The 16431-nt window shown below is 44.3% G+C and overlaps 1 protein-coding gene across 2 annotated transcripts in view; it reads left to right on the top strand.

The window, feature by feature from the left end:
* Positions 1-268: 268 nt before the first annotated feature.
* The window catches only part of PIP4K2A (phosphatidylinositol-5-phosphate 4-kinase type 2 alpha), a 179432-nt gene continuing 163269 nt past the window's right edge, over positions 269-16431 (top strand). The window contains exon 1 of one of the 2 annotated variants that reach the window (XM_016962766.4): positions 269-664. In XM_016962766.4, the coding sequence (XP_016818255.1) occupies positions 521-664 (144 nt within the window). In that variant the 5' untranslated portion in view covers positions 269-520. The remainder of the gene's footprint in view (positions 665-16431) is intronic. The other variant, XM_016962767.4, reaches the window with a different exon arrangement.

The following is a 16431-nucleotide window of genomic DNA, read 5'->3' as shown; positions in this document are numbered from 1 at the left end:
GGCCGGGGTCCCCAGGCTCCCGCTCGCAACCCACGGCCTCCTCCGCGGGCAGGGAGCGAACGCCCGGAGGTCGCCCGCGCACAGGGGGCGGCCCGGCTGCAGCGGAGCCGGGGCGGGAGGGCGCAGCCTAACGGTCCAGCTGCCGCGCCCGGCGCCCCGCACCCAGTGCCCCGCCCGCGGCGCCGCAGCCGCCTCCCGCCTGCCCGCCCGCCCCCTGCGTCATGACGCCGGCGCCCAACGCGGAAGCCGCTCGCCGCGCGCCGGGTCCAGCCGCGGGCTGAGCGCGGATCCGCGGCGGGCGCAGGATACGGGCCGGGGCGCGAGCCGAGCGCAGTCTGCCGGGCCGAGCGGGCGGAGCGAGCCGAGCGGGGCCGAGCGCGCCGGCGGCGGCGGGCGGAGCGGAGCGCGGCGCGCCGGGGCCGCCGCCGGGGGGATGCGGCTGCCTCCCCGGGCCGGGGTGTAGAGAGGGCGGGTCCCCGGCCTCGGGAGCACAGCGGTGGAGGGGACATAGGAGGCGGCCATGGCGACCCCCGGCAACCTAGGGTCCTCCGTCCTGGCGAGCAAGACCAAGACCAAGAAGAAGCACTTCGTAGCGCAGAAAGTGAAGCTGTTTCGGGCCAGCGACCCGCTGCTCAGCGTCCTCATGTGGGGGGTAAACCACTCGGTAAGGGCTCAGCTGCGGCGCGCGGTCCCCTTCCTCCTCCTCCTCTTCCTCCTCGTTCCCCTCCTCCTCCGGCTGCAGCTGCTGCGGGGCGGGGAGCCGGAGTCAGCCCTGGCCCTCCGGCTGCTCGCCCGCCTCGAAGCCCCCAGCCCCGCGGCGCGTGCCCCCAGCCCTCCGGGCCGCCCAGGCACCACCACTTGCGTCCCCTTTAGATCTATGGCCCGGTGCGGGTCGGGGGTCCCGTGTGCATGTGAGTCTCACGGTGGGTGCCAGTGCCGCCCCCGGTCCGCCCGCCCGCCCGCAGGTCGGTCCCCGCAGCCTGGGAGGTAGGAAGTTTGTGCGGGGCACGGCGCCTCGGCTGTCAGCCCCGGCGGGAGCTGCTGGGGGCCAGGTCCGGGCGACCGCTGCCCGGTGTGGGGGCCGCGCGGCGCCCGCGTCTTCCGCTTGCGGGCAGGTGTACCTGTCCCGGGCTGGGCGCGTGCGAGCCTCCCACTGGGGCACTGGGGCGAGGATACCGGAGCGCGAGCAGATTTGGGGCAGCAGCTTTAGTGCTTAGGTCCTTTCTTTTTCCTTTAAAGGCAATATTACTGGGCACAAGTCGGCTTTTTGGCAAAGCAGCAGCCGATGTAAATATGGCTCTGGCGTCGGGCGGCATCCCTGCGCTTCTCCCGCATCGCCCTGCCGCTGTGCGGGCTGGAGAGCCCTTGGCGGGGAGTCTTCCTCCCTTCGTCGCCTCCCCCCACTTTGGGGAGTCAGGCAGAAGTCACCGACTGCGGAAGGGCGGCCGGGGCGGGGACAGCAGGCGGGGGTCCCGGCGGGCGCGGGCGGAGGGGGTCCCGAGTTGGCCGCACCAGCTGTGGGGGATGTGGGAAAGGCTGGAGAAGAACGCGTGGAAAGGTTAGCGTCACGCACAGTCGGGGGTTGGAGGATGCGCCGCTGCGGGCTATGCGGACTGCGGTTCGAGGGTCTGAAATAGCCTCCTGCTGATCTGACAGCGAGAAACTCCTGCAGTTTTAATCCACTTAGATAGGATCAGGAAACATGATCGGAGCTGTTGGCTCAGCCAGGAAAGTTTAAACGAGCTGTGAATTTTGACCATGACCTTAGCCACTGCAGTCACTTAGCATCTGGGGAAAAGTGTAAGTTCGCTTTCCCTGCTTTTGATTTCGATGGATGTCTGTATGTCCTTTTCAGCGTAATGGAAATGACAGAAAACCATGCTGGTTTTTCGGAAAACACACACACACACACACACACACACACACACACACACACACCCTCAATGTAGTGAAGTTGTTTAAAATGCCTAAAAGCATCGTTTTTGTATTTTTCTTCCCCAAGCTGAGCAGGGGGAAGGGCAAAACAGTATCAGGATCGATCGTGTTTGCATGGAGTGAGTGTTTTTGGAAAAGTTGAGAAATGATTATTTTTATCCAGCTTAATGACTGACTCACTGAAGTTCATTTTAACTTCCTGGCAACTTCTTTAGCTATTTGGGAATGTAAGTTGTTACAAGAGCATGCATTACTGCACCAAAAACTCCTCTCTCAAGTTTTATTACGGAAAATGAAATGCAATTTTTCCTAAGTAATAAGTTTACAATGTAGAGTTATGTATAATTTTGTTAAGCTCTTTTATTATTTATGTTAGTAGTTTTTGGGTCCCTTATTACTAGAATAGAAACTTACAATTTAAAAAAAGGATGAATACTGTAGTGCTTACTCATATTTATGGTGCTTTTATCTCCTTTGGAGTTCTGGTGTTTTGGTCAGGAGAGTGTTTCTGTCTCGGGGTTTAATTTAGTAAGGTAGTGTCAACAATATGCTGCCGAAAAAGAGTGTGCTTTCTGGGAACTCGTCTGAATTCCAGTTTGCCTTAAAAAATCTTGTAATTGTGTATGTTTTACTGTAACCACTTACGTTGCTACCTTATATTTATGAATTGCTACATTTGTTTTAGAGTTTCTTGCTAATTGGAAATATTTTGAAACTACTTAAGTGTTTCATAGTGTATGACTTGTAAATAGTACATTTGGTGTTATTTTCTTTTGCTCTCGAGAGAAGTTGGCAGTTCTAAGTATCCACAACCAGAGGAGTGAAGTTTCCATTTCATATAAATGTAAGCATGTTACTCATTCAACAGATATATATTGGGCACATACAGTGCCAGCTACTGTGGGAAGAATTGCTAAAACACCTCTAATATTTTTGTCCAACTGTCTTTATTTTGAGGGCTCTGAGTTGACATAAGAAAGATCTGTTTCACAGCCTTTTTTTTCAAAATGTCTATTTTCTTTACTATATTATTTTTGAAAAAAGAATGGAGGTGTAATATAAACATGAAATCTAAAACCCTTAGATGCCATGTATTTCTGGTTTGATTTCATTTTGGGTGACAATGTCTGATATTAGATAAATGTTTTATATGACCTTCTGTGCACCAAAGTTTATAGTATAATGTGAGAATAAATATGCCAGCAGTCTTAAGAACAAACAAGCATGGTGTTGTATACGAGCATCTTCCACATACTGTGGTAAAACGCTCATTGAATCTGCGCTTTAAGTTTTTCTTAAATTCTAACTGTTGATCTTGGGCATGTTAAGGTCAGGTTTTGGCATCAGTGTTTGCATCTGTGAACTGAGGTTGTTTGGATGATTTCCAAGTCTAACTCAAGATTCTGTTTTTTCAGTCTACTGGGTGCACAGTGTTATACTAGGATTTGTAGAATACTATATAAAAGTTGTCTTACTATTATAACCTTCCAAATGCAGCAACATTCAGGGAATTTTCAAGACCTTGACTACAGGGGAAGGAAATCTATGGTGATTTTAAGAGACTGTGAACTAAGGGTTTGTTATATTGAATGTAGCTGAACTGCATTGCAGTCTATTAAGCCAAAGTCGATTTGATTGAAACATAACAACTTGCAATTAAGGTGAAAATGTTCAAGTCCATTGAGGTGGTAATGAAAATCTTGATTTGGGCAATGGTCATAGTCGGGAGTAAGCCTGCCATTGTGTGGTTAATTTGATATGTTACTGCTTTGTAACTTAAAATACCCATCAGTGAATGGATCAGTGCCAATTTTTAAGTATTTTAAGCAGAGAATATAACTGAATACATAAAGGAAAAGACTTAAGGCAGTTTTGTCTTGTTACATTTAGAATTAAACTAAAAATGATCAAACAGTAAGCGTCTTAAGATGATATTTTAATAGTGTGGGGAGGATGTTGAACGATATGAGCCAAGACTTGTTTTAAATAGATACTCTTAAAAGATTTTTATCCACAGTGAAATGTGAGCCTTTTAGAAATTAGTATTTTAAAACCTATTTAAATATCCAAAGGAAAACATTATCTGTATAGAAAAATCTTAAAGCACATAAAACTTGTTTAAAACATGTAGCATTTAGAAGTAGCTAAGTATTGATGTTAGAGGCTTTTGGTTTAAAGCTGTAGAAGTTGAAATGAGCTTTGGCAAAAATGTCAGGTATTGAGGGGTTTGGGGGGCCTATCACAGTAGAAGGAAAGGCTGGTAATGGAACCATGTGAAGAGCTGGGTGCTTGAGTGTGTGGGTGTGTGAGTGCGTGGGACTTTTCTGTACCCTTTGGCTCAGTTCTCCTTCATAGCTGGCTGGTTCCTCCACAGAGCAGGGAATGAACGGTTCCTGTATTTCACATTTTGTCATTTCTGCTCCCCCAAAAGGGTTTCCTGTCTCTAATTCAGTTATAAAAATACTGTGGAAGGATTCCACTTGGGATTGGTCTGGCCTTGGTCATTTGTGGCCGTCCCTTGGACTAAGCAGTTATAAAAACATGGCAGCGCTTGCCTGTTGGCGTTGGGGAAAGAACAGTCCCCAGAGAGGGGAAAGGGCCTGCCAGGCAGTTTCAGGCAGGTCTCTGTCCGAGTAATAGAGCTGGATGGTTCTGGACATCCGTGGGTCTTTACCGTGGGAATCTGTGAGGGCCAGCCTGATGAGCACCGTGTGCTGTGTTGTGTGTGGATTGGAGAATTCATGGCGTCCCTGGTGGAGCATCAGTAGCTTTGATTATATTCTCCACAAGCTCTGGTTTTTGGAATAGACAAAGACCATATTGGATGCATCATAATTTTTTTTTTTTTTTGGTTCATGGGTTTTTATTTGGGCACTGAAAGAAGATAAGGAAACTAAGTTTTAAAGTGATGTGAGTGACTGTGAAATGACTTTGACTGAATAGGACATAATAAGGCAATTACATTAAAATTAAAATTAGACATTAGATGAAATTATTGAGTGGAACCCAGCTACCATTCATTCAAGAACTAGTCTCCTCAAACTATTTTTTTGTTCTTTTTAATCTTCAGAGGAAAGAAACACACCAAGCAGACATACAGAAAGTTTATTAGGGAAGTCGTTTTATACTCCTTAAAACTTGGGATTATAACCAGAGAACAGAATACATTTTCCTCTCCATTTGTCAGATACTTTAGAGTGAACTTTAAGTATTTATACTTAGAGTGAACTTTAAGTATTTATACTTAGAGTGAACTCTAAGTATTTATACTTAGTACTTAGTGTTACTTAGTACTTACAGTTACTAAACTTCAGTACTCAGAATGATGCCCCATGTCAGGTCAGTGATTTCTATTTCCAGGGTATCCTGATCTGCTGTGCCTTTAGAAAGCTTGCCGGCAAGAATTATAATAAACCACCAAAATCTGCCTTAAGTTGATTAGAAAATACAGGCAACCAGAGTAATTAATTCTGCCAGCATAGCCTTCGAAATACAAATTTTGGAATTGAAGGGAATTGGTGCAATTTGGCAAAAAAAGGTTTGTGGTTAGACAGATGAGGTTCAAATGCTAACTTTGGAACTGATGGGCTCTTTGAGCAGGTGATTTAGTCACTTGAGCCTCAGTTTTCACATTCTTAAAATGGAGATAATGATATGACTTCACAGGGTTGAGGGTTAAATGAGATACTGTATTTAAGGCCTAGCACTGTAATTAGCACATCATAAGGATTCAGTAAATGATGCCTAAAAGTAATAAAGTTCAAATGCAGTTTGGATGGTGATATATTAAAAGAACCAGATCCCTGTTTCTCAAAATTTAAGGTGTTTATCAATCGGGGACTTTTTTAAAAAAAAAAAGTCTGCTAAATTAGGCTCTGCTGCTGGGTAGGTGGCTCATGCGTGTAATCCTAGTCATGCATTGGGAGGCTGAGGCAGGAGGATTGCTTGAGGCCAAGATTTTGAGACCAGCCTGGGCAGCATAGCAAGACCCTGTCTCTACAAAAAATGTAAAAACATAGATGGGTATGGCGGCACACACCTGTAGCCTGAACTACTCAGGAGGCTGAGGTGGGAGGATCATCTGAGTCCAGGAGGTCCAGGCTGCAGGGAGCCATGGTTGTACAGTGTACTGTAGCTTGGGTGACAGATGGAGGCTCCCACTAAATGTGAAACAATAAAAATTAAAATGCAGTGTCTAATTCAGCAGATCTGTTGGGAGTGCTGCCTGAGACTGTGCATTTATCATACTCTCGGGTGGTACTGATGCTGCAGGTCCACAGGCTACATAGCAGTAGAAGGAAGAACTTTACCACTAAGGATTCCTCCCCCAGCCCCAACTGTATGTGATGAGCCCTTAGAAGAATGGTGGCCCCATGATAGATTAGAGAATTTGGGAGAAGAAATTGTAGGTTGGAAAGGGACACAAGCAATTTAGATTTAAGAATGTGGAATTGCAGGTGATGGTGGTGGGTGGATCCTGCAGTTACAGTACCATGTAGGATGCTGGAAAGGTGTGATTGGAGCTCGGGAGCCACTAGGGCTAGGATAGACCATTGAGACCTGCCCGTACAGAATCGGTAAGTCAGATCTCCACCGGAGGAGCAGGGACACTGGGGACACTTGGCTTTGAGGGAAGGACAGAGGAAGAAGAAACAGGAGGAGAAAACAGAGGTCGGCAGAATTAGATGTTCCTAAGTGCTTGAAAGTCATGGCTGTGCTTGTGGTTGATTGGGGGTGGGTGTGAAAGCTTAAAGACTTAAGGAGTGAATGAGTGGAAGTAGAGGCAATTCCTCTTTTTTGGAAGGTAAGTAGAAGGAAGGTGAAAGATGCCATTTTGTTAGGAATCCCTGGGGAGTTTCCTTGAATCCGTCTCTTCGTTTCCATTCTCACTTCTGTCACTCCTAACCAGATTTGTTTCCCTCTTTCCTAGACTGATATTAAACCCCCCTAGCTTATTTCCCTGTGTCTGCCTTTATCCTCATTTCTTTTCTTTTTTGTACTAGGGACTCCTATGGCAGTCCAGTGAAGGCCATAGACTCCTCAGAATGAGGCTTTTAAAGGAACAAATGAAAATACAGAGGATATGTCCTAGCAAGTTCAAGGATCCTTTTAATTCTATCCATGGACCACTTGAGAGTTCATGGAACCCCATCAAGAACCCTTGCAAGAATAAGATGGGGATAGTGTGGCGTGAGAAAGTGGGGAGAGCACGCAGCAGCCAGGAAGAATTCTTGGGGGGGATCCACGCATAGGCTGAATTGATTACCTGCCTGGGTCACAGTGCCTAGTACTTGGGATTCACAACGGTACCGTTAACCACTGAGCTGTGCTGCCTGGGCCAAGCTCAGGAGTCATTCATTTCTTTGAGTTCTTTTATTTTCTTAGTCTTAAGAGCTGTTCTTCTTGGATGGACAGAGTATTAGCTGTCAACATGGGAGAAAACTACTTGAAAAACAGTTTTTCCCTTCATAGAAAGAAAATCATTGTTAATGTTCAGAGCATGTAGGGAGAGAACCAGTACATAATTTATTTAAGAAAAATGTTGTAGGGAGTTTTAAAACAGTAACTTACCTAAAGCTAAGCCTCACAATTCTAAATCTTTATAGTTTTTCAGCTACCTGGGCACAGTGATTAAGACCTCTGGAGTCCGTGTTCGGTTGGCTATGTGACCTTGAACAAGTTATTTTGCCTCTCAGTTCCTTGTTTATAAAAGGAGGTAATAATGGTACCTACTTTGGAAGTTCGTTATATGGATTAAATCAATTCATACTTGTAAGATGCCTAAATAGTTGCTGGCACATGGTAAGTTCTTAATGTGCTAGCTGTCATTATTACTATCCTTTAAAATAGAGACAGGGTCTTGCTGTATTGGCCAGGCTGGTCTCAAACTTCTGACCTCAAGCAATCCTCTCACCTCAGCCTCCCAAAGTGCTGGAAATAGAGCCTTGAGCCACCATGCCTATCCTATTTTTTTTTTTAATATCTTAAATGCTAACAGGTAGCAAATTATCAGATTGTATGCTAAATCAATGGTTACTTTATCCTGTTTTGTAGTAGAACATCACCGTTGTTCTTGGCATCCTTGTGTATTTTTGAGTTATGAATTATCATTTTAGAATTACCCTTGTGCCCTTGCTTTGCTTTCTGTATCTATTTTGTTATGTTGTTTCTTGTATTTTTCACACTTCCACTAGCGATTAGGTTCTTTGAAGTGTCAGAAATCTAATTCACATCCATTAGTTGCAAGTTATGTCAGCTATTGACTTGATATTTCACCTTGTCTTTAAATATGGAGACACTGCAAGATGCTTCAGATGCAAAATGAATATATTGTGGATCTTGCTCTCAAATTGTGCATAACTACAGGGGACACAGATGTAAAATAAATATATGTGTAAATAACTACAGTGTCCAGAGTGCTAGGGGTGGAAAGTATTAAATAGACTGTGCAGAACATTGAGCAAAGGCATGACGTCGGTGAAGGGCTTAGACACGAGGCAGTTTGGGAGAAGAGCATTTCAGGCAGAGGGGTCAGCTGGTGCAAAGGCCGTGAGGCTGGTGTTTGCTTGGCTTGTTATGGCAACTGCAGGAAAGCTGGCATGGCTGGAGCACAGCAAGAGGGGGATATAGTGGTAGGAGATCTGCCAAGGTGCTAACCAGGACTGGATCATGATTACTTCTGCCTGGGGGACTTGGAGAATCCTTGAGAGGAGGTAACAATGAGGAGGACCTTGAGGATTAAATAGAATCTCCCAGCTGCAGAAGTTGGGTGATATGGTTCGGCTGTGTCCCCACTCAAATCTAATCTTGAATTGTACCCATAATCCCCAGGTGTTTTGGGTGGATCAGCTGGAGATAATTGAATCATGGGGGCAGTTTTCCCCATTGTATTCTCGTGATAGTTAGTTCTCACGAGACCTAATGATTTTAAATAAGGAGCTTCTCCTTTTGCTGGGTGTTCATTCTTCTGCTTGCTGCTGCCATGTGAAGAAGGATGTGTTTGCTTCCCCTTCTGCCATGATCGTAAGTTTCTTGAGGTCTCCCCAGCCCTGCAGAACTGAGTCAGTTAAACCTCTTTCCTTTATAAGTTACCCAGTCTTGGGTATTTCTTCATAGCAGCGTGAGAACAGACTAATACAATGGGGAAAGGCATATGCAGCTGAGGGTCCGACAGCGGGCAAAACCAAGCAGAGCGGAGAATGTGAGTAGTTGGCTTTGGGTGTGGCCACAGTGGCAGTACCCAGTAACATGTTAGAAATGCAGAGCTTGGGCCTCTGCAGACCTGCTGGAGCAGAATGTACATTTTAACAAGACATGTTGATCGTCAGCATATTTAAGTCTGAGAAACACCCATCAGGGTAAATCTTTGGTTTCAAGCCCTGAGGTTCCTTAGATGTGCCTCAGGGGCTGGTGGGAGGGGGCCAAGCTGGTGGGGGAATTTAGTCCTACCTCAGTTTCCTCCAGAACAGCCTTGTTTTTGTCCTCATTGTCATCTCTCTGTCCTTTTTTTTTTTTTTTTTTTTTTTTTTTTTTACTGGGGTACTGAATATAATATGTAAAGGGGGTAAAAAAGATCCTGCAGCCAAGAAAATTGAAAACCACAGAGGAACATAAAGGGAATGTCAGGAGATGGTTGAAAGAGTAGTTTGAGGCCACCTTTGAAGGGCCAAGTGGTTGATGTTTGCCAGAGAAAAGCCAGCAGTTCTGACCAGGGTTACTTTAAAATTTGCCACAAATCTCAAATGACACTCGACCCGGAAGTGTTACTGCCTCCTTTAATATGTTCTCCACTCTCTGAAGTCATTTCTTCCTTTTCACTTCTCCTTGAACTTCACCTAGTGTCCTGTCCCCCACTTCCCCCACCCCGTCCTTCCCTCAGCATATAACCTCATTTAGAAAGCATTGAACAAATAGAAGCCGTCAGCTTCCACTCTTCCCACCATCCCATCTAAATTTTGGACAGCTGGGTCCGTCAGTCTACAGACATGCTGGAGGGGCTGCCCTGCCTGGTTTTGTAGCTGCTAGCTATATATGGCAATTTAAATTTCAGCTAATAAAACTTAAAATTCAGTTTCTCATATCAAGTGCTCACTAGCCACATGTGGTTAGTGGTTACTGGATTGAACAGTGCAGATATAGACGATTCCCACCATTGCAGTATCTTCCACTGACATGGCTCACCATTCCGGGGCCTCCCATCTTGAAAGCAAAATAAACTACAGTAACAGCAGAAGCTCTCCTTTACCCTTAGTCTCTCATTTTAGTGTCCTCTCGTGTTTTCTGTTCCTTTTTTTTTTTTTTTTTTTTTTTCAGATGAGGTCTTGCTTTTTGGCCTGGGCTGGAGTGCATGGTGCAATCATGGCTCACTGCTGCCTCAAACTCCTGGTCTCAAGCAGTCCTGCTTCAGACTCCCTAAGTGCTGGGTTTATACATGTGAGCTACCACACCTGCCTTGTTCCTTTTCATAGCAGGAGTGAAAAGCCTTGTCTAAAGCTGAGGTCTCCTATTTCTATAGAGACACCGTACCTGGCAACCGTCAACTTACCTGTGATGATCTCCTTAACTTACCCCAATCTAGCTTTCACCTCCAGCACACCTAGGAAACTGCTCAAGTCAGCATCACTGGCAGTGCTAACATTTTCAAATGCAGGGGGCTCCTTTTTTTTTGTCTCTTGTTTTCCTTCTGCTTCACTAGCCACTCCTTAGGCGCAGGCTCCTCTTTTGCTCAGTCTGGAAATGTTGGAATGCCCCAGGCCTGTGTCCAGGATCATCTTCTACAATTACATTTACTTTACCTGCATGATTTCATTTAGTCTCATGGCTTTTTATACCATTTTACAGTCATGATTGAGAAATTTTTAACTTCAGCTCTAACTTTCCTCTTGGGCTCTATATGCAGTTTCTTACCAGGTATCTTCACATGAATACCTAATAGACATCTCAGATGTCCCAAGCAGGCCTCTTGATTTCCTCCCTGCACTCTGCCCCGTCCCCCGTCATAACTTAAACTGGCCTCTTCCCGTCTCAGAAAATGGACCACCATAGACCCAGGTGCTCAAGCTTAAACGTAGGGAGCAACCTTGATTATGCTTTTTTCTCCCCACTCCTTCTCCACATCCAATTTTTGAGTTCCGAATCCACATGCTTCTTTCTATTTGAATCTTCTTTCTCAGGAACACTGTGGTAGCCTCCTGTTTGGTCTCCCGGCATTCAGTTTTGCCCTGTTTCAGTCCACCTTGTCTCCAGCAGTGGCAGAGGAATCTTGCTAAACTGTAGATGATTTCATGTCATGTCCTCAGTTAAACCTTCCAAAGGCTTTACATTGCATTTAGAATAAAATCCAAACCTTTTCTGACCTGCAGGATCTTACTGGCCTGGGCCCCACTTTCCTCCTTGCCCTCATCCCATAACACCCTCTTCATGATTCCTATGTTCCAGCTGCCCTGCGCTTTTTCTGTTCCTAAAGGCAAGCTCAGAGCAGCCACAGTTCTTCAGTCTTTATTTTTCTCTTCGTCGGGAATGTTTTTCCCTCTTTTATTTATTCGTTTTTTTATTTGAGACAAGGTCTCGCTCTGTTACCTGGGCTGGAGTGCAGTGGCATGGTCATAGTTCACTGCAACCTTGAACTCCTGGGCTCAAGCAATCCTCCTGCCTCAGCCTCCTATGTAGCTGGGACTACAGGTGTGCACCACCATGCCTGGATAATTTCTATAATTTTTGTAAGAGATGGGGGGTCTCGCTGTGTTGCCCAAGCTGGTCTTCAACTCTTAGCCTCAAGTAATCCTCCTGCCTCAGCCTCCCTAGGTGCTGGGATTAGAGGCATGAACCACCATGCCCAGCCTGCCCTCACATCTTTGGATGGTTGGCTCCTATTAGTTATTTTAGTCTCTTAGCTAAGGGGTTGCCTTCTCAGATGGCCTCTCTGACCTCCTAAGCTAAGGGAGCCCCTCCACTATCATACTGTTATTTTCTCTGTGACACTTAACACTGTTTGAAACTGAGTTGTGTACATTTTTATTGCTTATCTCCCTCAACTAGAACAATAAGTTTCATAGCAACTGAGACTTTTTCCTATTTATCCCTGCATCTAGAACAGTGTGTTTAGATAGTAGGTGCTCAGTACATATTGTTGAATGAATGAGTGGGGCTGGGATTCTAAACCGTAGGCCATTAGTTCTCAGGTGGTATACCATGAGGCCTCCCATATTCAATTTTCATAAACATATAAAGTTTACTTTTGTTATAATCAAGCATAGAGCATTTTAGAGCATTTTGCTGAGCGGGTTGTGCAATGCATTAGAGAGTGGGGAAAAACTTGCTGCAAATTGGTGATAAGAGGTATGGGGTAACTGCAAGCCAGTGCCAAAGAAAGAGGTTATGTTTACAGCAGCATGCAAGAACTGTGTCTTGTGAACACGACAGAAAAGGTTCAGAAAGTAAACAACTTCTTTCAAACAGTGTCAGATGTTGAAGGGCCGCCAAGTGAACTGCGTGAAGACTATGAATGCATTTCTAAGTAATCTGAGATATTATGTAGAAGAGTGTGCTGCAGTGTTATTACTGACTTGTTCTTTTAATGGCTTCAGACATGCCTCTAAAAATTGTAGTATTCAGAAGTGTACCATAAGTTAAATGTAAGATTGCATAAACATTGTAAGAATAGGGATAATGTCAGTATCTCAGTCCTTTGTGGGTCTTTTTCTATTGTGTATTGTTTCTGCTGGTTCTTCTTCATGGTGCCTTGTTGCCATTTATGTTTGGTTCATTTTGGCTCTGAGCTGCTCACTTCCTTGGATAGTCATTCAGGGAACATTCTTCAAGTCTTAAGATAAAGATGTATCCTTCCAGAGAGAATTGTTTGTTTTTGCCACATGGCTAGGGATACTGGAGACCAAGACCATTTGAAACTAAATTCACAGCTTGGAATTTTTTGGACCTCATGGTGATATAAAATTGGGCTGCAGTCCCTGGGGTGGCATGGTTTTATTTTTGGTAGACCCATTGTAGCCTTATGGAGAAAAGGTTTCCTACTAGACTTCACACCTTGGGTGGGCCCTAGTCTTTGTCTTCTGTTCCTGTCAACCCATGAGGCCATCAGAGCCCTTAGAGCCAAAGTGGCTTCCATGACTAACTTATTCTTCCTGCTTCCAGTTTTCAGTAAGATCTTGACAGGCCGACTTCTCTCCTCCCTCTTCCAACTCTTTCATGCCCTTCAAGAAGATGTTTAAGAACATATTTTATTCAGGACGCTTACTTATTTTCAGTGCAGAGCTGACCTGAATAACCCTGTCAGCAGAAATGCAAATCAACCTCAAAGTTTCAAAAGAGGGAATCCAACAGTAAGTGAGACAGTGAGAAGCCAAAGCATGGTGGCACTTCTGCAGCCTTCCAGGGATGGATCCGTGAGGGGAGTCAGTGGGACAGGAGGTGGGACTGCAAGAAGGAAGAATGCCATTGCTGTCTTCCAGAGGTGATGGGAACCTGAGCTTGGGCAGGGGTAACAGACATTGTTGGATAACCAGGTATAGATGTGGTAGAAGCTGTGTTGTCTAAGTGGCCCATAGCCTAAAAGGTTTGAAGATACTGCTGTAAACAAGCAGACAAAGGATGTGCTTAGAGAGATTTCAGGTAGAATCAGCTGGATTTGGTGACTGTTAGGTAACAGGAAGGAATCGACAGTGAGTCACCTAGGTCATTTTCTTACCATTCACACTCTCCATTACATTATTGTTATTTGGGGGCTGTTAGCTTCTGGCAGGATACCCCTGCCCCTCTTGCCACAACTGGGATTGTACACACAGATACTGTGAGACAGAAGAGGATTAATAAACTGCCCTGGGAGAGTTAGTGGTAGGCTCTTGAAATTCTTCAAGAATTGAATTAGCATGGTGGATGGAGAAGCTGGAGAAAACATGTTACAGGCAGAGTAATGCATAGAAAAGCATAAAGGTATGTGGCATTTCTAGGGAACTGCCAAACCCTTCTTCAGGTGCTTCTATACTTCTCTCCTTCTGATTTTATGGTTTTATTCATTTCCATTCCTATGGACATGTTCTTATTTAAATTACTTTTGTTTGTGTTTCTGTAGGCTTGGTCATTTAGGCTTAGAAACATATTTGCAAGTTGCTAGACACCCTAACATTCAGAGCTTAGTTTATTTGTAGTTGTAATAAATAAGCCTTGCTTTTGTTTTTTCAGCCTGGACTTTGAGGAAGGTGTTAGGTATTAGTCAACCCGAGAATGACCTCTGTAGCATTCTACATGACCTGCACAAAGGCTCCAGGTGGTAGGGGCAGGTGGGGGCTGACGTCAGTATTGCCACCTGCACACCATAGCAAGGGGCTGCATTAGCGGGAGACAGGCACCCTTTTTGTGAGTTGTCCGCACAGAGGAGGCTCATTTTCTGATGTGCACAGAGGTGCCTGTGTGCTAGCAGCTGCCCCGCTTTGCCTTGCTTTTCTCGGGTCATGCATCCAAAATTTCTCATGTCACGTTCCCAAGCACTGGTGTCTTTGGAGGAGCTTTCAGGTGGTGTTCAGTCTGGACAGAAGAAAAGAAAGTGGGGTTTATAAAGTCCCCTTATAGATTTGAATCTGCTTTAGAAAATGCACCGTTGTGCAGTCTTTGCTGCTGCTACATACATGCTTCTATAATGCAGATTCACTTGTATGAGATCGGTGCTATCGGGAATGTGGCGTAGGATGTATGAATTGGTCCATAAGCAGTTTTCCTTGAGTATGCCACTGCCTCCAAGTATCAGCAGCTAGGTGCAAAGTACACTAATACAGCTCAAGGCAGCAAGCCAAATTGAGAAACAGGACTGCATACCTTGCTCTTGTATCCGTTTTCTTCCTCCTGACTCCAGCAGGCTTCTGCTCGATCTCAGAAGTACTCATTTCAGGGTTCTCTCCAATCTCTGGACATTTTCCCCTAGTCTGTGTAACTTAGAAGCTTGGTTACTCCTTATATTCCTTCCATCAAATGATCCTCACCTTTGTATTTCTAAAGTCCATTATATATCTATTAGAAATTACACTAAAATACTGTTTATTTTTCTATTTTTAGGATTTTTATTTTTAAGCATTCTGGTGATAGAGTTTCATAGTTTTTCAGTGGTCTGCCTAAAATCTGGATTTTAGTGTCTATGTAGAACTTAGAAATTTTTCAGAAATACATATATTGCATTACAATAAAAGTGTTTGTATTTACAATGTATTTTGAACAACTATATGCCCAGGCTGCAAGTTTCCCAAAGAAAGATGTAATCGTTGGTTTTTTTGTTTCCAAGGATAACCAGGTATAGATGTGGTAGAAGCTGTGTTGTCTAAGTGGCCCGTAGCCTAAAAGGTTTGAAGATACTGCTCTAAACAAGCAGAACATTAATTTATTTGTCGGCCCTTTGAGTTTTCTTACTAATCCTCTTCTGGCCTGACCATGTGCCCCTCCCAAGTTTCGCACATTCCCAGGTATCTAGTGTGTTCAGTTGTCTCCCTGCGCTACTCAGCAGCTACCTTTTTCAGCATTGGCCCTAGCTTGCTTCTGTGCCCAGGAGCAGGAACAGAAGTTTTCTTCTCAGGTGTCCCCTGTCTCTCTTAGACCAAGTCCACAGGCTTTTACTACATTAGGCCTTGGAGTACATTTCCTGTAGAATCAAAGGGCCAACTTACAAATGAATGTTTGGAACACAACCCATTCATAAATTAGGTTCTGCCTGCACCCAGATGGAAAGTTAAATGCTTTGGCATCAGAAGAACTGTTGGGAAACAGATATTGTTTCTGAAATTATGATAAATCCATAAGGCACTTTCTTTTTGGCACGTTGCGCCAAAGTAGGAGGACAGGAGCAAATTTTAGGGACATTAAAAAAATAGGTTAGGAGAAGCTAATCTTTTTGTCTAATTCACTTTCTCTTGCAGTTCTGGCATCAGATACTCACAGATTTAACACATGCCAATGAATATTTGAGCCAGGAAATAGCCAATAGTGAATATTTTTATTATGTGTTAGATAAAGCTTCTTTCTTCTTATGCTTATTTAGGTGAACTAGAAATATGGTTTCAGTGAAATTTAAGTTCTGATAAGTACAGATACATAGCATATTTTCTGAAAAATTTGAAAAACACAAATATAAAAAATTACCATAACCATTCTATCAAGCAACCAGTGTTAATGTTTTAATGTGTTTCTTTCCAATATCTTTTTTTAAAAATCTCATTGAGACTATTCTATGTATTTAATCTTACTATGTATTCTTAACAATTATTTTACATTTTTGATCACTGCTTAATAATTAGGTTGGTGCAAAAGTAATTGTGGTTGTTGCCATTACTTTCAGTGGTAAAAACTGCTATTACTTTTGCACCAACCTAAATAGTTTAATGAAGTTTAATAGTCCAAACATTGGTCCCAGTATTTTGCCACCACAAATAATGTTGCTGTCAGCATCTCCCTGTATGAAACTCTTTCTTATTTGGGATGATTTCCTTAGAACAGATT

The sequence above is a fragment of the Pan troglodytes genome, chromosome 8 (assembly GCF_028858775.2).
Source record: "Pan troglodytes isolate AG18354 chromosome 8, NHGRI_mPanTro3-v2.0_pri, whole genome shotgun sequence".
In the NCBI taxonomy this organism is placed as follows: Eukaryota; Metazoa; Chordata; class Mammalia; order Primates; family Hominidae; genus Pan; species Pan troglodytes.
This window is presented reverse-complemented; position numbering and strand designations above follow the sequence as displayed.